This window comes from Falco biarmicus, chromosome 8, assembly GCF_023638135.1.
Source record: "Falco biarmicus isolate bFalBia1 chromosome 8, bFalBia1.pri, whole genome shotgun sequence".
Classification (NCBI taxonomy): domain Eukaryota; kingdom Metazoa; phylum Chordata; class Aves; order Falconiformes; family Falconidae; genus Falco; species Falco biarmicus.
In genome coordinates this window covers 12,522,123-12,545,603 of record NC_079295.1, presented here as the reverse complement: position 1 = coordinate 12,545,603, position 23,481 = coordinate 12,522,123, and the positions used below count along the sequence as shown (strand labels likewise).

The window sequence follows — 23,481 nt, the reverse complement described above, 5'->3', positions numbered from 1 at the left end:
TGAGTTCCCGAAGCCACGCGAGGATGTGCATGTTAGTGTTTTAGACGTCTGTTTCCGTGTGAGTGACCTGTGTGTAAAGGGCTTGAGTAGAACCCAATTTTTAGTAAACATTCCGGAGAGCTGATTTATAGGAGGAAAAACATCTGTTGCTGGGAAAAATAAGGAGCATATGTGGAAGTAGTGTTTGAATTGAGACCAAAAAGTTTAGGAAGTTAACAGTGGCAGATTTCTTGTTTCCTGTATAACAGCAACCATATTGGAATTTGCCAGGCCACAAAGATATGTTGTCTGTTAAGCTGTTTTCTTAGTTTGTAATTGTTTTAGTAGAGAAAGTAATGTAATGTGTGACAAGGACAACAAAATTAAATGAATCTGGCACAGATCCTGACAAACCCATGACCTAGTTAATTAAGACTTAATAAATTTGAAGCACACATTGTTTACATTTTTTATGCCTATTTAATAGTATAATTTTTACTCTTGAAGTTGTGTAAAGACTTTTAAATGTGTACAGAATAGATCTTCCATGGCACATGTTTGCTGCTGTAAGAATATTAAAGCAACTATTTAATATCTAACTGATACTGTGGATGTTGCTGAATTTATTCTCATTATAAATTCCTCTGGTAGTATTATAGATATGCTATTTTAAAGATTAGTATTTTTGTGGGAAGAAATTAGCAGACATGAGGGTTTTGGTATTTTGGAGTAGTACGTTAGCATACATTATGATGATCATGTACTGCTGGTAGGAGTTTTAGAAACTTACAATAATGACTCTTTTGTTTTTTTTTTTCTTGGCTACCGTTTCTTTTTCAGGTATGTAAAACTTCACTGAGTTTCTCTCCTTTTTTCCCCTGTAGTTGCATGTGATGTTTGTTAACTCCTTTTTTCTCTCCCTACCTGAACTTAGTTTTGAAATACTGTTAGAAGTTACGTGTCTCGGTGTATACTCAGCACTTTGCACAATAGTAAAATTCCAATAAGTACATGTAAAGTTGTTTGTGAGTATTAGACTAATCACCATCTAGTAGAAAGTATGCTGCCTAGAGTAACAGTGGTCCTAATGTTCTCTTGGATGTAGGTAATAGTGTATTAGTTTACTTTAATGTAACGTATTTTAGAATTTAAGAGTAATTTGTTTATATGTAATTTTTCTCTCTTTTTATTACACTGCTTTCCCAGCAAGGACAAGTTTGGAAGGTTTGCAAAGCTTTTCACCTTCCCTTTGCCCGCTTGCCCGCTTTCAGAATCAGTCTCATACTCCATGACTTCTGTCTCTACAGTCCACAACTTGGTCATAGAAATCAATGTGGAAAAGTTTTTAAATGAGCTGTCATTTGAGTTCACTATGTTGTGTAGAAATGCCTAGCATGTAATTTAGTTTTGCATGAGACGTGAAACTCCTTTGCAAATCCCTATGAGGACTTTAAAACTACATGAATATTTGAGAGAAAAGAACAATTTGAGTACAATTTCTGTCATGTAAGTAACACAGCTTTGGGTATGTTACTGCAAACTAAATGGTACAGCATGGCTCACAAGTCAGAGTAGTTGAGAAGAAGTAGTGTGTCTGACAGCATGCACTGTAGCTGGCAAAAATAGGTGTTTCGTTAGCCCACAGAAGCTGTTCTGGTATGTCCACGTAAGTTATTTTAGAGACCTAACAGTTGCGACTTCTGTTCAAATAAAAATATAATGAAATTTCTTGATTGCTACTTTTAAAGCAGTAGCCTATGCTACTGTAGGAGTAAAGGAAATGAGCAAAACTGATCTGAGGAAATGGGGTATTTTAGGCAAGTACTGGTGGTTTTTTTGGGGATGGAAAATTGTCTTGCAGTTAACAAATAAAAGAAAACCTAAATGCAGGTCGGTGGTGGGGCTTTTAGTTGTTTCACAAAGGATAGTTTAATCACTTAATGTGCCCAGCAGTCCTCCACAAATGATGACATGATTGAATTTTCTAACAGTTTGTTAACTCCAGATGAATACAACACTACCTCAAACCAGGAATAGCATTAAAAGGAAACCAGTTTTTTTTTTTTTTTCCTTCTTTTAGGATTGAGTTTTTTCCCCCACTGCTGTTCTGCACTAACTGCTTTGATACTTCATGCATCTTTTTCAGTAGAAGAGCATCTCTGTACTGTTTCCCATTGCATATTTCAGCTGTGACAGTCCCTGCACTTTGCCTTTCATTTTATCACCTGCTCACTAAAAAAAAAAAAAACAACCCCCCCAAAAAGCAACAAAAAAGAATCTTTCTAGTTTGTCTTCAGATTTGCAGCTATCACTCAGCTTTAGATGGGAGATTGTGTTTTTACTTCATTTTTTATTGTATTTTTTTATAGGCATGCGGTGACCCCAAAGCCAAACCATCCTATCTTATTGACAAAAACCTGGAATCTGCTGTCAAATTCATAGTCAGGAAGTTTCCAGCAGTAGAAACACGCAACAACAATGTAAGTAACCAAATGACTATATAAGTATTTTTCTCAATACCCTTCAGCACTTGCTGCTCAGATCTGTGAGGTTTTACATGTTCTTCCAAAGCATCTGATGCTGAAAGTTGCAGTTGGAATATAGTTCATTCATGTCTGACAGGATACTTTAGAAAGGACTGTCTTCAAAGAGAGAATATTACACTGTAATTCTGGATTCATTTTGTTAGGGTAGGAGACTTTCTGGTTTTCTTTTTGCCTTTTTGCCTCTCCTGTTCCATTTCAAAGAATTGTCATTGGGAAGTAATCCTTCAAAAAAGATTGTGCCCTATTTTGATAGCAGAAATTATTGGTGACCAGATGATTGCAGAAGGTCAAGTTGCATGACTTTATTTGTGATGAGACCTGACCAGCAGATCAGTTACAATGCACCTGGCTGCAAAGTGAAAAAAAGTTTGTATTTTACAGGTGTCCTTGCCTGTGCAGTCAGTCCCTGTGGGAATAAAGAACGCTTTAGTGTGTAAGGAGAAACCTTGTGCAGTACAAAAATACATAAATGTATTCTTCTTCAGATGAAGTGGATTCAATTGCAGTCGGAAATCAGTTTTAACTCTTCTGAGTGATCCAGTATTGTTGTATATGACTTTGTAGCCTTTTAGAGATAATAAAGTTTATTAGATTACAGGTGGGCGTTTTGGCAGGTGATGTACACTTGTTTCTCTGTTTCAATTTGAAAGTCAAGGGAAAGATTTTTGTTTTACCTGCTTATATTTCTTTCCAAAGGTGGAAAGTGGAGGTAGGTGTTGGGTTTGCATGTTCCCTGCATGCAACTACTTGCATGTGTGCTTGAGAGGTTTAGGCTTGCTTTAAGCATTCAGATTTCTACAGAATGGTAGTGGTAATAGCAGTGGGAATAATTAGTTTCTTTTACAATGCCATCTATAATTTCTATGTAATGTCTCCAGTAATACCAGTGGGGGAAAACATAAAGAGAAAAGCTTTCCCTTGTGGAGGGAACAATTTCAGTAACAATGTGCTTTCTTGCTTAGAACACCTGTACATGTTTTGTGCTGTTTAATATTTCTCATCTTGGTATTGAATTTGATTGTGTTAGTAACAAATATGGCAAGTTCTCTATCAAATTTATGTTGAAATAGTAAACCCTTTAAGCCATGTTTGGTAAATGCTTCCATATCCTCTAAACTTCAGTGGCAGATCTGCTATTAAAAATAAAAGACTGTGTACATAGATTTTTTTTTTTTAATGCGGTTGCATGTATGCTTTATATGTCTTCCGGTTGTTGACTATGAATTTGGAGCTGAACTAATGATAGATATTTAAGGATTTGGTACTGTGAAGTTTATGGAAAGAGATCAAAGCTAACTTGATATATTTTGACAATCACAGTTTCTAAAATAGGACATGCTCATAATGTTTTGTCATTGCCTTGTGTTTATTTACCATGAGCCAGCTAGGCCTGTGTTTATTAAGAACAGTTATCAAAAGCCTACCCTCCTTATGTATGAGCACAGTTTAAAGTAGGGTTTTGAGTTCTAGCAGTAATAACCCGCTAGAGCTTATGGCGGTCGGAGCTGATGGCAGTTTTCTTGTCTTAGTTATTTACAGATGTTTTCCTGTAGAGTGTTGTTACCTCCCAAAAGAAACCTTTACCCCTAACAGATACCTAGTGAGACAAAAGCCGTGTCCTGTGCAAAGGAAGTTCTGGTTTGAAGTAAGATAGATTTTTGCTTGTAAACCTTAGCTTCAAAAAGGCATAAGCATCTAGCTCCTGGCCAGGGAGGTGTTCCCCTCTGTGCTCTTCCTTTGTCTCCCTCCTGCTGGCCAACAACCAGCTGGCCATATATTAGGAGGGCACACCAGTGAGTTCCTTCAGCAGGGAAACGGGTGATCAGAGATGTAAAAGGACAAGAAGCTTATTGGATCCGGAACACATCAGTTAGTGAAAATTTACGAAAGATTATTGCAGAGGAATTAGTTGAGAAATCATAACCTGTGCTTCCTCCTTGCAGTGAAAATTCCAGGGCAGCCTTTCAGGGAGGGGTTTTGAATTTTGGCTGTTCAACTGCAGCAGTTGACATGTCAGTGTGTCAGTGGTCACATGTCAGTAGGTGATGTTAGTAGTTTTTTATCAGGTATTTACAGAGTTTTGTGTCTCAGACAACACATTTTGTTAAAGAGTATAAGCGGTGTCCACTGTCATCAGATGATCTTGAAAAGCCTGGATTTTTGTTCTTCGGAAACAACGGATTCTGTTTGCTATTGATAGCTTTTACATTTTTATTCACAACAAATAAAGCTCCTGGTTTTGTTCCTCCTTCAGTGTTTGATGTGCTGAGTCAGACTAGAGCGATCTCTGGCAATTGCTGATTCTCAATATTGTACCAAGAGTGAAAGTTTATGAGTAGTTCAAACAATGAAGTGCCTGATGAATCCTTGCTGACCAGGCTGAAAAATAAAATGGAGTAGTCCATCTTCCAAAGAATCGATTATAGATAATGCTGGACCTTGTCAGTTCATAACTTACTCTCTCCCATTGTCTGAGGGCAGTCCCTGTGATCTCATACACTTGTCCTTTCTTCTCCAATCCCCATTGTGAACTCTGTAACCTTGAAAATATGCAGCTTAAAGACTGAGCTCTTAAATCAACTGTTAATGATGTTGGCCAGCGGTGTGGTGTTGCTTAATAGTGTATGAAATACCTGCAAAGGAGGGAACCTATGTAAACAAAAAATATGAAGGATTGACAAAGTGAGAATCAAACATGTTAGAGTCCTATTTGAGAAGGGAAGTATATAATAATAAAAAGTATCTTCTGTGTTTGGGAAACCTTAGTATTTCTGTGTATTTTGAATTGACTAAAGCTGTGTTTTGAAAAAGCCACCTAAGCTGGAGGAGCCTTCCGCAAAACTCTGTAACATCATTATTCTTGGTCAGATCAGGGACCTGATTGTGCTGCTGTTGACTCAGGGTAACGTTTCTTGTTACTAAATTTCCTTGACTAGCTTCAGAAGAAAAGTTCCAAAGTAAGGGACTCAGAAGCAGCCTGATTTTTTCTGAAGGTTTGTTAGACCTCATCCTCTTAGAAGGTGTACAGGCAAGTTTCTCACCACAGGGGAATCAAAGGAGAACATAAACTCCAAAAAAACATAATAGGACCTGTAAGTTTCTCTCTTGTCAGTCAGTGCCAACATTTAATACCGCTGTAAGCCCAGAATAAAATACTTCATGATGGGGAACTGGAGATGCAGGGAGAAAAGACTTGTATTTTCTATAGACTGTGGGTAGGGTCTGAAAAATCTGCTGCCAGCAGGGTCAAGCTCTGTGTCTGTGTGTGATGGAGCTAGCTTCCTGTCTGCTTTCCAAAACAGCACATATGGGAAGTAGTGAGAATATCTGCCTTCTTTCTTGAACATATGTTTTTCTTTTACTCGGACTGCTCCTCAGCAATTTTCCTGTAGAAAAACTACCTATATTTTTAAATGTCTCCTGGAGAAGCTGAGGCTTATCATGGCTTAGCGGTAAGCAGACCAGTGAAATATCACCCAGAAGTTTAAGTGTATGATTAGTGGGAGAAATGTCCTTGTTTTCCAGATAAATCTTTATATTTTAGTAGCCATCTTCCTGGTATTGTCCGTAACAATTCCATTGTGTTTTTTATTTAACTACACATTCAATTTCTTAGGAGATACTATTTTGAAGGTTTGTTTATCTGACTTAATTGTAGTAATTTTCTCATGTTTTGTGCCAGTGGGGGCTGAAAATCAGGTCATGTGAGAGTAGAGTACACAGTGCAAGTATTTCCAGCGTGCCTGGCTTAGAATCTGTAGATAAGAATTAGTTCACTTTACGTTTTATTTACTTTTTCTCTTCATGGGTGTGTTAGCTATTTCCTGTTAGATCCCAGTATGTATGTTTGGTCTGCTTACTGTGTCTTTCACAGTTTCTCTTTCTAGTGAGCTTGTTGCGTAGCAAATCAGCTGGATGTTTGAGAGGCGTGGAGGGCACAGAGTGGCTGGACCTTCTTGGCCAAGGCTTATTAGAAGACATTAATGCATGCTTTTATTAAACACTTTCTTCTATAATGAAATTAATAAAATACGCACTTTATAACCAATCTTGATTTTCAGTTTTTCATAGTTGCCTCCAATATAGTCTTTCTCAAAACACTTAACTAAATAACTATTTGCTTTTCCAAGTACTTCTTTCAGCCCCTGCCTAAAGGAAAATGTCACTTGCTTGTTTACTTGTTTCTAATGAAGCTTTAATATTGTAATTTGCACAGTGCTAGTGAAGATAATTTAGAAATTCTCTTTGGAGGAAGAATAACTTACGAATTTCATCCACGCTGCCTCATGTATTGGTAATCCCTTTTCACTAGGGAACAGTTATTTATTTCTGAGTTAATTATATGGTCATTAACAGCTGTGGTAGCTGGTTTCTTAAGAGTCACTTCAGTAAAGTAACTTAAATCCCCAAATTCAGTAAACTTTAATATTTTTCTCCAGCCTTCTGAAGTGCTAGATCTCTTGTATGGGAGACTTGATTTGTCAGATAACTGCTTTCTTAAACAATAGAAACCCAGCTCCCTATATTCTACCATAAAACTAACTGGCCTCCTTGCTGTGAAGACTGAAATCATGTCCAGGTAAGAGGATGCCATGCTTTTGCACAGCTGCATGTTCAGCTCTGCTACTGCTCAAGGAACTTAGAGCGCTTCAGGGACTGCAAATGAGGTTGATTTTCCAGAACACACTGAAGCAGTAGTTTAGTAAATAAAGCATGAGTAAAGCCAGCTAATGAGTAACTAGTCTCTGTTCAGCTTTGTTCAGCAGTTGAGATTTCTTATGCTTGAGGATAGAATGTGCTAATAATACTTCATTTCAGAAGAAATTGCAAAATACCTGCAACAAATAAAACCTTACTTATATTTTTACTAAAACATCATTCGGAATTGAAATTGCTTCGCTAATGCCATGCCATGATACAACCATACCTACTGTACTGATTTTGCACACAGTAGCATCTCTGATGTCTTCAGTCATTACCTGCATTAGACTGACTTCACAGCTTAGTGACTTATGCAATAATATAATCAGAGAATAATATGTAAAATGTTTCAGCCTAACAGCCATTTGAAAGTGAGCATTTTTTCATAGCAATTCCAAAAGGTCATGTGAAATCCTGAAATATCTAAATATCTTTACAATGTTTCATTGAATAGAACTGTCATAATGTAATTTAATTTTTTCAATATCCTAAGTGCTGTCAGCAGTGGTGTTTATATTCATGGCTTAACCCTTGATTGTGCATGAGTTAGAGATGGAGTAGCATCTGAGTGCAATTTATCATTATTTGTAATAAATCATTGTAGTACGCTACTGTAAGTCACATCAGGCTATACGAGACACTTGTCAAGGCAAACCAAAGTAGTCATGCTCACTCTTGTTGCTTAATAATGTATGTAATACCTGCAGAGGAGTGAGCATGTGTAATACCTAACCTGCTTGCTGCATCCATTAAAACTCCCTTTTGATTTGATGCCAGACAACTCAAGAGCGTGGCCATTAAAAACCAAAGAAACAAAAACCCCTCATTAATACCCAGACAATATTTTAGTAAAGCAGTGTTACTGAGGTGACATTCCAAAATCAGTTTTCATACATTTTAAATGAACAGTTCTTTCATGATTTCATGACATAAATGTTAAGTATACAGACAGCTAGAGACATGTGTCCAAAACATTTTTATCTATAGAATAGCACAGACAAGACTTTTATTCTATAAATAATTGCCTCAGAGATGTCAAGACTTGTGGCCAAAGCTTGTATGATACAGTAATATGTAATGAGCCTGGTGTAGGAATTACTGTATGAATTTATGTAAAAGAAAGTGAGACAATGAGGAAATGTTCTTGTGACTGACGGATCAGTTTTGGTCAGTTTTTAAAAGAGGAGCCTCACTGCTCTGATTATCTGCCATTATTAATAATAATATGGTCAACCCTGGCAACAGGAATAGTTGTGGAGGGTCGTGAGTGGCTATTTCCTTTTCAAAATAGTTAACTTAGTGCTAGAAACTTGCAAACAAACAAAAATAGATCTTGCAGTAGAAATACATTAGTTAGTATACATGCTAAATACTCTATTACATCTTTTTATATGCAGCGTGTCACTTCAGAGGCTGCTTGTAATTGGAAGTAGAAAACCCAGGATATGTCCATCATTGAACAGTTTAGAGAATTGAAAACTAATTTTCTTCATTTGATTAGATCCTTCTCTCTCTCCCTGCGATACTGCTATGGATTTTGTAGGCATAGAACTTTGTTCGAAGGAATTGAATTTTGAAATGACTTGTGTTTTTAAAATCGTCTAAAGACTACAGATGGTAGGCATAGTGAGTATAATAAAGGACAGTAAGAATATTGACAGGGATTATTTACCCCTATCTCCAGAATTTTAACAGTCAGAATTTGTAATACTGTTTTCTGGGGCTTGTATTCCAGCTAGTAAGATTAAGTTGATGGCGTTTTCTCTGAGGACATGGTAATATCTATGGTGTCGGTTTGTAGAAATCAAATAAAAGCGGTAGTGATCATACTTGCAGGAAAAAGATCACACTGGAAAAAAAAAGGAGAAAATTCTGCTACCTACCATCTATTCCTAGATTACGAAATAAGACATTTATTCACATGCTACTGCTATACCAGTCAAATAAATATGATAAAGCAGTTACAGAACTACAGTTACCCTCTGGTTTTCCACACATAAAACTCTCTGAACAACCTTTTCTAGCTGTCTCGTATTATTCTTGAGCCTATTCATACTGTTAATGTGCCAGCATCTGTGTCATTACTTTCTTGTCTCTGAGCCATTGTGTTCACATAAGTGAGGCTGTCTTGCACTTCCTGATTTGTTTTTTCGTTTCTTTTAATGCGCTCTGTGTACATAATCAGTTGCGTAAAAATTTTGGGGATTTAATATGAAGAAGGAAAAGCATAAGACAACTCGGTAAAGACCAGTTCCTTCTGTTGTCGATGGCATACCTGACAGTGTCAGCTTCTCTGTTATTGAAAATCCTGGTTTATAAATAAGTCAAATATGATTGGAGATCTGCTACTTTGTTAACAGAGAAAATAAATTATTTCAGCTTTTTTATCTTGCTATATTATGCTGAAATTTCTACAGCTTTTCATGTGTCTTAAATCTAATTAACCTCATTCAACAAAAATACTGTTGTCCTTGTTGGTATAATTTGTACTCCAAGTTCTTTAAGAATAAATACAACATTTATGTATAACCAATCAACAAGGCATGGTTAGCCATTGAGAAAATAATCTTTTGTTGCTAGTAATGTTTTAAGAGTTATTTCTTCAGCTTACCCTATTTTAATACTTTCATTGAATACTGGAAGCAGAAATCTTTGCTGATAAATGGAATGGCAGGCTAAGGAAAAAAGCTTCAAACCAAATACAAAACGGTGTTGCACCAGCTATTTCTAAACAGCTGTTAGGAAATTAGTAATGGAAAGTTTTGTTGTAGTGGGTGTGGAAAGAGCTACACCCACATGCCTGAGTGATAAAAATGCAAATAAACATCCAAGACGCTACATGCTGTGAGCTGTACTTCTGAATATCACTGATCAGGCAGTGCTGTATTACTAGAACTATTTGCACTGTATTGATTTAACAGTGATTATGGCTGAGTTCTACTTTGATATTAATACTCTAAATGAAAGTTTACTGACACCTTCAATGCTGAGAGTTCAAAGAATGAGCACCTTAACTCTGTACAAAAATTTTAGTGTCAGTAAGTATAAATATTTCTGGGAATGCAGGTAACTAGTTAACAATGCACAGCACCAATTCCTTAATCCTTGGTTGAGCATAATGAATACCTCCCTATATTCTCTTATTAAATATACAGCTTCACAGAATTTCTGAAAAATTGCTATTTCTTTTACAATTATAGTTCCCAGCAGCATTTCCCTTTTTGCCGTATCGCCCCACTTCATTTATTGTGGCTTTGAAATTGTCGTGTCCTCCACAAGTGGACACTTGGTTGCCATTTGTAATACCAAAACCAGATGTCATGTACAGCAACCTGTAACCGTCATAGTCTCCCTTAGCATTGCACCTTGGTGCTTATGAGTAAGGATTGCAGTAGGAAAAAGGTTGTTAAGGCATATGTGCATTTGTAATGTAAGTTTTGGATTTGTCTTCTCTCTGTGCTGGAATTAGGCTTTATTTCTGAATGATACAGTGTGGTCTGTTCCAGAAAATTCATGAAATGACTTCTCAAATTCATATGATTCATGCTTATGTTAGTTGCACAGAAATAAACCCTGTTTCTGCATAGTGTTCTAAAACCAAATCACTGGCAAGAAGTACCTCAAGCGATAGGGCCAGGGTGAAGATTAAAACCAGGAGCTGTAGGTGATGAATTCTCATTGCATAATTGTTGGGTGAGGAAGCAGCCCTGGAAGTACAAAGTGGTCTTTCTTCTGGGGAGGTCCTGAGTATAGATGCAGTTGGCCCGAAGGTGGCTCTGCACGTGATGATGCTGGATGCTTCATTCTCAGAGCATGAGCAGTTAAACTTCAGGGTGTACGCTGGGAGAGGTAGTAGCAAATTCTTACTGAGGATCAAAATAAAATTTATAGAACTTACATTTGAGAACAGGTTTTTGTACAGCAGCAGTTTAAATGGAAATAACTGATGTCCTAGCCCATGAGATTATCTGAAGTTACAGAACGAACACATGTACTTGCACCTATTTTTCATTTAAGTCTTGGCTGATGTCTGTGTGAAAGAAGCTTGAATATTATATAGGGCAGTCATTCAAAGTCAGGCCTTCAAACTTAAATCCTTTGCACTGGTTTGAGTAGGCAGAGGTATTTTATAATGTAGCCGTTCCAGTTTGCTCATAACTCTCTGTGTATGCCCGTCTTCCTTGACTCGTGGAGGTCTTATGGCTCAACGCCTCTAAAAATTCAGAGGAAAGAAGCAAAAATCATCTTATATGTGATACCCAGTGGTGGTCTGGGAAGTCTTATTTTTTTCAATTTAGAGGAATTAGTGCTTTACATAAAACAGAGAAGGCAGAGCACAGCTTTATAAAGAAAGGGAGATGAAGCATATTCAGTTCTAACCTCCCATATGAAAATAAGCTAAGCCATTTGAAACAATTCATTTAATGTTTTTTATAATTGATTGCTCTTGTTGAGAATAAAATCCTATTTAACTTGATCAGTCTTTAATTTAAAATCTTGCAGATTTTTGAACGGCCCTTATTCATATTGAGTGTTATGACTGCTTTAACTCATTTCAGTTCATATATCAGGAAGGAGACAATTTGTAGCTAGATACTGCAAGTTAAGTAATTGGATTCTTGCAGTGTTCTGAGACTGTAATACATAGACAAACAGAATGGCTGTTCAGTAACAGCTGCTATTTTTGTGTTCTTAATTGCAATTAAGTGGTCGGTCTGGTTCCTGACAAACATTTTGAAAAATATGGAAATGAAATCATATTTTAGTTGGTTTTAAAAAAAATAAAAAAAAATATCTGTGAACTATTTTATGCCTTTGTATTCACATTTGCCTCTTTCATTTTATCCACCAGTGTCTAATGCTAGTGTTTTGCTTCTTTTTTTGTTTCTTTATTTTGTTGCTTTTGTTTGAATGTATTATTGTGTTTATATGGAACTGGTCAAAGAACCGTTACTGTATTTTATGTTTGTATCTACATTTTATTTTGCATGCTTAACGTGGCTTTGCCTGGATATTCTTTTTGGTAAGTTCAGAATTTAAAAGCATAATGTTTTTCTGTAGTAAAGTTCGTAATCTGCCACCTTCTTTTCTCCCACCTCAAGTAATGTTATTTTTTTTGTCATATGGATTTGTGCTCATGTACTGTTCTGCTTTTGCTAATTACACATAGGATAACACTGTTTTTCTAACTACCCATTTTCATCTCTAGCTGAGCTAAACAATATGACTTCGGTACTAATGTGTACTAATTTGACTTCTATCTTCAAAGTATAGTGGCAGCTGTTAAAATTATGTGGTCTGAGAACTCTGTGTGTATCTGAGATGCACAGAACCTCAGCCTTAGAAAACCATGTTAAGGCTTCCTTGTGTAGCCTGATGGTTACTCTGCGCTTCACAGGTATTATTTTTCAGCAGTCTTCTGAAGATCTTCTAAGAACAGCATGCATGTTTATGTTTCTCTTTTAGCAACAGCTTGCTCAGCTCCAGAAAGAAAAATCAGAGATTCTGAAGAACTTGGCATTATACTACTTCACATTTGTTGATGTTATGGAATTTAAGGTAAGATATTACAAATATGTCTGTTGTTTTGTCACACCAGGTTTCTGTATTTTTATTTACGAAATAACATTATATAACAAAATAGCTGAACTTGTCGGTCTGTCCTTAAAGAAAACCAAACAACAAAAGTCTCCATCACTAAGCATAGGAAAGTGATTTACTTAGATTTATTTTTTTTTAAACTAAAGTTATTCCTTTGTTTTTCAAGGACCATGTTTGTGAGCTGCTGAACACTATTGATGTTTGCCAAGTCTTCTTTGATATTGTAAGTTTCTGGGTTTAAAATTTCAAATGCCAGTTAAAAATGTTTCTAATCAGTCCCATGTGGAAAACTAGAAGGATTTGTGTATGTTAGCCCAAGAAATATGACATCTCTAGTTATAAATGCAAGAAAAATAAAAACGCTGCGATGTTCAGATCTCTGAAATTTTATAAAAGCTTGATATCAGGAGATAGAACGTTTTAAACAGGCTACTGATGGACAGTAGTAACAGCGTTGTCTGTTACCAGACATACAGATCTTTGTGTAGTTTTTGCTTTATTGCGTCTGCAAGTTGATTCTTAGGGTTTACTGTCATCTGTATGCTTAAGCCACTTAGAGCTCAGAAGACAGGAATATTACTGGTGTCCACCTCAGCTATGTGAGGAGGTCACTTTTGGTGTTCCTAAAACAAGTACAAAAGCAGCTAAAAGTGTTATTAATAAAACCCATAACTAAACCCCAAAACCCCACAACCAAACACTGGAAAACCCCAAACCAGAACCTCAGACACCTTTTCCTCTTGGTTTCTGCTTGCTTGCTTAATGTTCATTTCTAGTTTTAGTCATTGCTGTAAATTTGGCTGACTCAGGTTCATAATATGAAAGAGGAGTATATATCCTGCAGAATTATGTTACCAGACCAGTGGGATATGTGCTAGCTTTTTACATTACAGAGTCTTTTAAAAATAAAATTCATAGGCAAAGCACTTGCTGACTGCTTAGTAACATCCAAGGAAAGTGTTCCTATTTGTCAGCTAACCTGTGACACTTAAGCCTAAAAAGGATTTATTTGCTTGCTTGCTTGCTTGAATGCAAAGAGTTCTGGGGATTTGAGTGACTAAATTTAAGATTATACAAAGCCTGTATGTAACCAGAACTAAAACTTTGTTCAAGACAGTCCAATGTATTTAAAAAAAAGCTGGAAATTGGTGGAAAGGTAAGGAAAAAGTTTTATGCTTGTTTCTAAAAGTTTTAGAATGACGATTTACTGTTTTTTCTCTAGACTGTAAACTTTGATTTAACAAAGAACTACCTAGATTTGATTATAACCTACACAACTCTAATGATACTGCTGTCTCGAATTGAAGAAAGGAAGGCTATCATTGGACTGTATAACTATGCCCATGAAATGACACATGGAGCAAGGTAAAAATCTGTTATCTAAGAAGTGTTTATAATAATAATGATCATAGTAACAGCTACACCTGAGTGAATTGTTTGTTGTTGCTTTTAGTGACAGAGAATATCCACGCCTTGGCCAGATGATTGTGGATTATGAAAATCCTTTAAAGAAAATGATGGAGGAATTTGTACCTCACAGTAAAGTATGTAACTACTTTTCACAGGCACACAATAATCTTAATTGAGGGAAGCAGAGAGAAAAAAGTAAATGTGCAAGAGTTTGTTTTGTCAAAGGCCAGTCGGTATAAACTTTACAGGTGATTTTACTTACAATGGATGTCTAGGGCTGGGGATTGATAACTGATCAAATAAAAGAACATGTACAAATACAGGAACACTAGAACCTGTTGGTAAGGTTCCATTTTATTCACTAAAGGTTAGGAATTGATTAAAAATCAGTGGTAGGATTTGAGAATACCTACACCTGTGTTCTGTTTTGGTTTACAGTTTGGAATTAAAGAGCTTCCTACTGTTTCTGGAAAACGAGTGTTTTGCTGGTTTACCATCCTAGATTAATGTGTTTTTTCTATTTTGTAACCTGAGGGTTTTTGCTTTGGATTGTCCTTACACTGGGGATCCTGGAGGTCACCACTGTCTCTTCACTAACAGCTCCTATACTCAAAAGCTGACATTGTGTACCCTGCTCAGTTGACTTCACTAAGTTAAATGACCCCAATTCCTTTAGCATTATCTGTACAAATGTTTTTAAGCTTGCATTCTTACACAGCTGGTTGTGCTGCAGTTTTGTGACGATTTATCAAGGCTGTGTTTTCATAGGATACCTTGGAAAAGTGACAGAAGCCTCACCAAAGTCAGTGTAGATCCTGTTTTATCAATTCCAGCTTGTCCACGAGACTTGCTACTCTGTCAAAGGAAGCTAGATTTGTTTGATCAGTATTGACCAACTGTTACTTTTAAAGGTGTTAATTTCTAGCTGCTTGCAAATTGATTACCTAACAACTTATTTTGGAATCTTTGGCAGGAGTTTTAACTTAAATACTAAGTTATTGCCTAAAGTTTCTAAGGTTTGGGGTTCTTTTTTCTTCCTATTTTGAAGTCTAGGTACTGGTTGTGTTTTCCTTCTCTAGTCCTCTTGAGATTTTTCTTGTTTTCCTTAAACATTTTAAGGTAGTCACTAAAAGTTCAGAGAGTTTTCCAGCTATTTCACTAAGTTCTCTGAAGTTGAACTGGTTTTGAATACTTCTCATTTGTCTAAATAATCTGTAATCTTACTTTTTTCTTACACTTCCCTCTGCATGATTCCTGTTTTGTTAAGATTTATTTAGCTAAGGAACCCATTTGCAATTTATGTTTTCTCATGCACATCTTCGTAAAGATGCTTTACTTTTCAGTATTATTTTTGTTCATGCACTTGTATTGCATAGCACGCCAGTCCTTTCCCGTGAAACATTTTGTAAAGCCATTTTTTGGTCTGATTTTTGCTGTTCTGCTTACTCTATACAAGAGGTATAAATTGGGGTCAGGCATCCCTTCAGGCACCGTGCTACAGAAGCACGCACTTAGGTTGTACTCTCATGGAACTGCACACTTAAGTTGTCCTTTCATCATCTCACTGCTTTGAAGTAAACCTGACAGTAGTTTAATCCTTTAAATTAGCTCCAGCAGATGGGGTGGGTTTCCCCCCCCAGCCCCGACTGACCTTCTTTGCTGGCATAATGCTTAAACTTGGCTCTCTGAGGACTCATACAAGCACCAATATTGATGCAAGAGAGAGGGAAAAGGCGTAGGACCACACTTACTCAGATAAGCTTTATCTGCTGTGAAGATGCTCCTGTGGACAGTAGCTGCTCAAAATAATTATAATTTGTTAACAAAGAGGGAAGGACATATGAAGGACTAAATAAAGTAGCAGAGAAGGAAACAATGCAATAATTGGGGTGCTTGACTAAATAGTGAACAACTTCCAGTTGTACGTGACAGATTTGTAGTCCCCTATTGATTTTTTTCATGTCCTCTAATTCTGAACTCAGAAATTCTATAACTCTGATTAAAAATTAAAAAAAATAATAATCAAACCTTCCTGCTTCTCTCTGTTCTTCCCTTACCCTGAAATAGTCTTTATATGTGAAATAAACTAGATGCAGTGGGTTTTAATCTCAAGTTTAATTTCAGGACTAGTTCAGTACAATGTCTTGATTATTGTTAGTAATCATACTGAGAAGATAGCACTACTGGTAAAATAGTACTTAGTGTCTCTTGTGCCTGGAGTATGGCAGTGTCAATATACAGCTCACAAAATGAGGTAAAGAACTTGCATATTTATCCAAGACTGAGCCTTGACATATTCAAACTAATAATTGATCTCCTTTTTAGTCCCTTTCAGATGCTCTGATTTCACTCCAGATGGTCTATCCTCGAAGAAATCTCTCAGCTGACCAGTGGAGAAACGCACAACTACTGAGCCTTATCAGTGCCCCCAGTACAATGCTTAATCCTGCACAGTCTGACACAGTATGGTCTTTTAATTTGTGTTACATGATAAAGTTAAGCAAAGTTTTCCATAAAATAATGTGGGGGGTGTCATTTTCTGTTTGATTACCTTTATGTGCCTTTTAATCAGAGAAGTAAATAGTCTGGTTAGGAGAGCTGAATAGTTCAGTACAGGGGAAGAGCTTTCTTGCGTTAATTAAAGCTTCTCTTGTGTTAGCTCATGCCTTCGTTTCCAGTATTTAATAACCAAAAGATGAAGAGAAGCAATGTTAACTTCTGCAGTGTAGAAGGAAGGGGTCCTGCATAATCTCAGATGTTTATGGGCCAACAGACCAAAAATCAGAACTGATACTTTCTTTAAAACCTTTACTGTTTGCATTTGCTACCTGAGTTGTGATATGAATGGTCATCTTTCTGAACAAAATTCAAGCATTAACAGCTGTCCGGTTGTGGATAGTATATGTCAAAAGCCTTTTGTTCTTAAATATTCTTAAATACAATGTTTGTGAAGCTAAACATTTTGTTAAAATTTGTTCACTGTTTTGTTCAAGGTATTGGAGGGTATGGAAGCTGATTTAATGTTCAAACCATCCATTTCCAAAGGGATTAAGCAGTGCTCTGTTAGTAACCAGCAGCAGTCTTCCATGATTCCTCAGCATTTAAGGCTTTATTTCTCTCGTTTTCTAAAGAGTACTTCTCATGAAATGTATTGTCTTTTATATAATAAGTTTGCTACAAATTACTGTTTTTTCCAACAGATGCCATGTGAATACCTCTCACTGGATGCAATGGAAAAATGGATCATTTGTGAGTAAAAATTGGCTCATGGTTGTATTTAAAAAAAAAAAAGTTAACATTTGAAGGATTACTTACTTTTCTGTACTGTTCAAAAGCTGTTGTATTCATATCAGATTATAGGGAACTTGATTAAATCTCATTTGTACATATCAGTGAAGTTAGAATTCAATGCATACTGCTAGAATGGAGTTTGTCAGCAATTTATTCCAGACTTTGACTAAAACTGAGGGCTTGAGTAATTCTAATGAAAATAGCAGCATAGTATCAGCATTAAATAATTCATGTTACAAAAATATTACAACAATACCTCCACCAGAAGAGTGTGGGTTATTTTTTATATGAAAAATGCTGTTATCCATTAAACAGTTTGTTAATGAATTATTTGAGCTATTTAAGAGAAAATGCTTTATAATCTCACTGTTCTTTTACTGTCTTTGTGCATCTGCTTTGTGACATCCATCATCAATGTGAACTTTTGAAGTTGGATTTATTTTGTGCCATGGAATCCTAAATAGTGATGCTACAGCTTTGAACCTTTGGAAACTTGCACTTCAAAGCAGCTCTTGCTTGGCTCTGTTTCGAGATGAAGTATTCCATATTCACAAAGCTGCAGAAGACCTGTTTGTAAACATACGAGGGTAAGTTTTCATTCTCTTTTTCTCCTTTCAGAACCTCTTGGTTGTTTTGAAAATGTTACTTCTACTTCATGTAAGTTTTGCTTAAGGATGGTCAGTACACGAACGTTTTTGCGTAGTAACTCGACAGTTTCTTTAACGCGTAACTTTCAGGAGCCTGATTTCATAACCATCATGCCTTTTTTTATCTTTGTTCTGGAAAAGTCTGGTGAATCAGTCTCTGAAATGGCAAAAGTTAAAATAAACGATTGCACCCGCAAATCTTAATCTAGTGGAGAGAAATGATGCTGTGAATGTAGAGTTTGCTTGAAAAATTGCATCTGTCTGCCACTGTTTCTGCAGTATATCGTATGAAAACTCAGAGAAACAAAGTGGAGACCTTTATCAGTGAACACCGGGAGCACTTCAGTAGAGGGTATTTTTGGTTTGGGTATCCAGTTTTGGCGTTTAGCTCTGATAAGGGAAATAAGTCTTGTGTGAGCTTTTTGCTGTATCCTGCTTGCTGTGGCAGTGCAGTTCCTCTCAAGTCCCACTCTGCTGTTCCTAAATTGATACTTACTACCATATTGGATTGTTTTTTACTTGTAGCTACAACAAGCGTATTAATGACATCAGAGAGTGCAAAGAAGCTGCTGTTTCACATGCGTAAGTGCCTTACACAGTTTTACTGACACTTTAGTGTTGGTTTTCCGAAGTTATAAAGAAGGTAGAAACAGCATTTGTTGAATGCTGAACTAGTTGTGCATTTTGAAGCGAGATGATGTACCAATTGTTCTTTTAAATCTGAAATTGCTTAATTCCATTATCAACTTAACTTCCAAGTTTTAGATTATTTTCTTATGTTATCAGGATGGAAGCATTTAGTTTACTTGCCCTTTATTTTTCTCTAATTAATGTGAATGCAAATAACATAGAAATGTTTTAGTGGAGTCAAGTGCACAGTATAGAGCAGGGACAGAGAGAGAACTTGGGTTTGAATTGAACCCTACTTCAGTAATATACAGCATTGGTGGTGGGGATGCTAACTTTAATTGAACCACATCCTTTGAAATACTGAACTTTTGAAGCTGGCATGGTACGAGCTGCCTGTGCTAGGGCTTAAATAGTTGGGAAAATCAAATGTTCTGTCCTTAGCCCAGTGAGTGATGTCTCAGTTTGTTGTTTTGATGCAGCGGTTCAATGCATAGAGAGAGACGCAAGTTTTTACGTTCTGCACTCAAAGAACTGGCTACTGTCCTGTCTGATCAGCCAGGCCTGTTGGGTCCCAAGGTAATTATGGTTCTTGTGATTTGTGTTTATGCAATCTTAGAATGTGTTTCTCAGTGATAGTATGACATTCAGTTTGTTTGAGGGAAAAAAACCCCACTCTTAGAGAGAAAACCTACTTAGATTTTAAGATTTGTTGTTAGAGACTAGTTGCCTCTTAGTGGGCACAAGCTAACTGTTGTATCTTTTTCAGGCACTTTTTGTATTTATGGCATTATCCTTTGCTCGTGATGAAATTATTTGGCTTCTTCGTCATGCAGATAATATGCCAAAGAAGAGTGCAGATGATTTCATAGATAAGTATGTTAATTTTTACTGTGATATCTTAAATATTTATGAGAATCTCACAGACAAAATGCATTTGAAGGCAAGGGAACCTCATAAAAAGGTGGCTATATAGAAGAGCTGGGACTGCTCAGAAAATCTTTACCTGGGTCTGTTAAGCTTCCCATCAAAACATAGTAGTATTGTGTTAGAAATGGGAGCACATCAGTGAAAATTGGTTTTCTGCAGAAAATTTCAAAAATAAAAATATTTTGTAAATTTTTTATGCATTTTTTCCCTTTGAATAAGCAAAAATAAAGCTTTCTTGTGTCTTCAGCGTTACTGATTTTTGCATTGAGCAAATCCATGGTGGGGAGAAGGAAACTGTCAAAAAGCTTGATTTTTTCATTTGTAGAATGTTGCTTGTGTTGTAGCAAAACCGTCTTTTCAATTGGGTAAGGTTTGTTTATATAATACAGCATTAGTTCATAATAAACAGAAGGTAAAAAGTGGGATTACGAGTGTGGGTGGATAGGCAGAAGACCATGAGTTGTCTTTGAGTTGTTTTCAAGATTACTGAACACAAGACTGAACTGGAAGTCTGTATATTGACTGCAGGAGTTCAAACAACTGACATTGTTGTCACAAGGCCATTTTTACAGCTGGAGTAGGAAAACCTTGGGTTTTCTTCACTGAGTTTAAGTGCTGGGGAGGGATGGAGGTCCCAGAGCCTCTCTGAAACAACCTGTGCAAGTATTTAACCATCCTCATGGTTTAAGAAAACAGTATAGAAAAGCAGTTATTACAGTTGTATTTTTCAGATTTAAACACTTGGAGGAAAAACATTTTTTCAAATTGAGCATTATAGAAGGGCTTCTTACACTTAAGCGAATGCTTACAGAAACCTTTGAGGATTACTGTGATGATGTCCTGCTAACTTCTGTTGAGTGGATTTTACCTTGCAGAGAAAATAACCAGCGTAGACTAATTTATAATGTGAACAAATACTTTCATACAAAAATTACCTATTAATAATAGTTTTAAAAGCAAGGTATAGGAGGAAGTCCCCTTGAGAAGCATTCCGCTGATAGAAATCGGGTTTAATGTTTTGGATGCTTCACATCTGTGAGCTTTTCCTTGTCTTCTTGCCTAGACACATAGCCGAGCTAATATTCTACATGGAGGAGCTCAGAGCACATGTGCGAAAATACGGACCAGTGATGCAGAGATACTATGTACAGTATCTCTCTGGCTTTGATGCAGTGGTCTTAAATGAGCTTGTTCAGGTATGGCAAGGCTGTGGGTTTTGGGTTTTCAAACGCAGACTTTAAAAAGGGCTTGTTGTCCAAAATGATTTCATGAAGCGTGTCCTGGCTTCTGGATTTTGATGAACATTATGGAATACGTTACTGTTTAATTCTGGGATTTCGAGTTGTACTTCTGGTTCCTAAATGAATACTTATTAAGCAGTGTTATGTTTAGAGACAATGAAACAGGTACTGCCACTGAAGGAGTATTGTAGAAACTTTTTCTTACTTGGCCTGACAAAGAGATGATAGGCTTCCTGAGCTGTTTTGGTTTTATTTCCTAGTGACCGCTAGATGGAGTGCAAATTTTGTGGCTAGGTCAGCTACTCAAACCTGACAAGTTTGTACTGCAAGCTTTTTTGTTGTGTTCAAAAATTAATTTCAGACTTCAAGCATTATATCAATTGCCAGAAGGTGGAACTTATGTACTCTACTATCTACTTAAACAAACTATTTGAACAGTTTAAATACCAGTTTGTATTACTGTCTAAATTATTAAATGTAATGGAATCCTTGGGTTTACTTGCAATACCAAAATATCTGTATTTGGGGTTTTTTTGCTTATAACTCAAAAAAAAAAAATCACGAAAAAAAATCTGTTAACCTGTAAGTATACAGAGTGACAGAATTAAATATTTTTTACACTTGTTACTCATACCTGGGAAATTACTTCCTAGATTCAGTGAATGGCTTCTAAATGCTGTACAAGTGGCACAAGCATCCTGTGTTTAGCTAGGATAATCCTGAGGATCAAACTGTGAAATGAAGAAAAAATAACTGGCTTGAATTTTAGCTGTACTTAATTCATAATGGGTATCAAGCACAAGACAAATGATTGAGTGATAATTTGGATTTTTCAGCCTTTAGGTTAAAAAGTCAGTCACAGCTGGGATTATGAGAAATTTCTGTATCGTGTTGTTGTAATAGAAATATGACTTTACTAGTTGCTGAAACTACTTTTTCATGACCTTGCATTTTGTAAAAATGGAAAACTTATTAGCTCATCTTTCAGGTGGTATTAATTGTTGAAATCAATGTTAGTAAAAAAAACTGTTGAGAAAGTTTTGAGATGCTGATGCAGGCTCTGTTAAATCCTGCCATGGGCATATTTTATTTGCAGACAGGTTAGGTGGCTGGAGAGGTTCAGAAAAATGTTTGGTGCCTGATGTTTAAGAGCAAAATGTTTGTTGTCCATTTTGTAAATGACTACAACCTGAAAATGCATGGGCACGTTTACTGACAGATTTTTCTGTTTTGAGCAGATGTTGGTTTGTAAGCAAGCTTTTCTAGCTATTTGTCATCAACCAATGAATTAAAAAGTGAAAGCTGAAAGCTGTTAAATAGCACTGTTTGAAATATGCTAATGATTAAGCTACCCTGTGTAAGTTCTCGTACATTTCAGACTATAGCTGATAATTTGGGCATGGGTATTGACACTGTCTCATAAACCAAGTTTGAAATAATAGTAATGTTATTTATTTTAGAATCTTTCAGTTTGCCCAGAGGATGAATCAATCATCATGTCCTCTTTTGTAAACACAATGACTTCACTAAGTGTGAAACAAGGTAAGTTTAAATGAATTTGGGAAAACAGTAACAGAATGGCAGATACCTCTTCATCACTTTGATTCATGCAATCAGTAAAAGCAGATAATTTGCCTAAACTGAATTTGTTCCCTTGTTTGTTTTTGGTTATGGTACCTGCTTCTTGTTGTGTGTCCCTTTTCTAGGGCAGCTCTATGTAGATAGAGCTTTTTGAAGAATGCTCTTGGGAGGTAATCCTGCCTTTTAATTTAGAAAGCATATTACACGTATTTTCATCTAGATATTTTAATTTCTATCAGCGTGACTGTGCTGGATTGAAATACTTAGGTAGAAGCATGAAGTTCAGTACCGAAGTAATTCTTGAGTACTTTGGGTTTTTTTAGAATGTCTGACATAGTATATCTGAATTTATAGTTGTTTACCTAAAGGTTTTATGTTCTGTATTTTTCCCTGATGCAGTTGAAGATGGAGAGGTATTTGACTTCAGAGGAATGAGATTAGATTGGTTTAGATTGCAGGTAAGACTTTGTAAATATATGTGACAATTCACTAACTTAAACCCCAAATGTTTCATAAATTACTGCACTTCTAGATTACTCTCACGCTGCAAGTGGATAACAGGCTATCTTACAGTAACCTACTCTCTTAAAATCAAACGCTTAAGCAGATAATTTGCTACACTTTAATGTAATTTTGTCTGCATTGCATACTTTTTGCATATCATTCTTTGGGGTGTTTATAATGGTTCGGAAATAGAATGTGTTGAGGATGAGCAGTTTGCTGGCAGCTGTGCGCTGTACGGAGTGTGATTCAGTCTGCCCAGCCAGGGGAAGGTAAGAGACTGTGAGAAAATAACATTCAGTTAGATTGCTCCTGTGCTTGCAGTAACAGTATCTTCAATTAATAAAGGGGGAGGTACTGTTTAGACTGTAAATGAATTGTTTCAAGATCAGATAGCATGTAATTTTGGTATTTTCAGAACACACA

General features: G+C 36.3%; 1 protein-coding gene across 4 annotated transcripts in view; it reads left to right on the top strand.

Annotated features, from left to right (window-relative positions):
- NCKAP1 (NCK associated protein 1) overlaps positions 1 to 23,481 on the top strand; it is a 61,154-nt gene that overhangs the window by 10,408 nt on the left and 27,265 nt on the right. Inside the window, exons 2-16 of one of the 4 annotated variants that reach the window (XM_056348919.1) lie at positions 1,186 to 1,203; positions 2,349 to 2,459; positions 12,699 to 12,785; positions 12,994 to 13,050; positions 14,050 to 14,192; positions 14,281 to 14,371; positions 16,563 to 16,700; positions 17,438 to 17,486; positions 17,959 to 18,115; positions 18,701 to 18,757; positions 19,285 to 19,381; positions 19,572 to 19,678; positions 20,796 to 20,928; positions 22,434 to 22,515; positions 22,954 to 23,012. In XM_056348919.1, coding sequence (XP_056204894.1) covers positions 1,186 to 1,203; positions 2,349 to 2,459; positions 12,699 to 12,785; positions 12,994 to 13,050; positions 14,050 to 14,192; positions 14,281 to 14,371; positions 16,563 to 16,700; positions 17,438 to 17,486; positions 17,959 to 18,115; positions 18,701 to 18,757; positions 19,285 to 19,381; positions 19,572 to 19,678; positions 20,796 to 20,928; positions 22,434 to 22,515; positions 22,954 to 23,012 — 1,386 coding nt within the window. Of the gene's footprint in view, positions 1 to 1,185; positions 1,204 to 2,348; positions 2,460 to 12,692; positions 12,786 to 12,993; positions 13,051 to 14,049; positions 14,193 to 14,280; positions 14,372 to 16,562; positions 16,701 to 17,437; positions 17,487 to 17,958; positions 18,116 to 18,700; positions 18,758 to 19,284; positions 19,382 to 19,571; positions 19,679 to 20,795; positions 20,929 to 22,433; positions 22,516 to 22,953; positions 23,013 to 23,481 lie in introns of all 4 variants that reach the window. The other 3 variants (XM_056348918.1, XM_056348922.1, XM_056348920.1) reach the window with 3 other exon arrangements.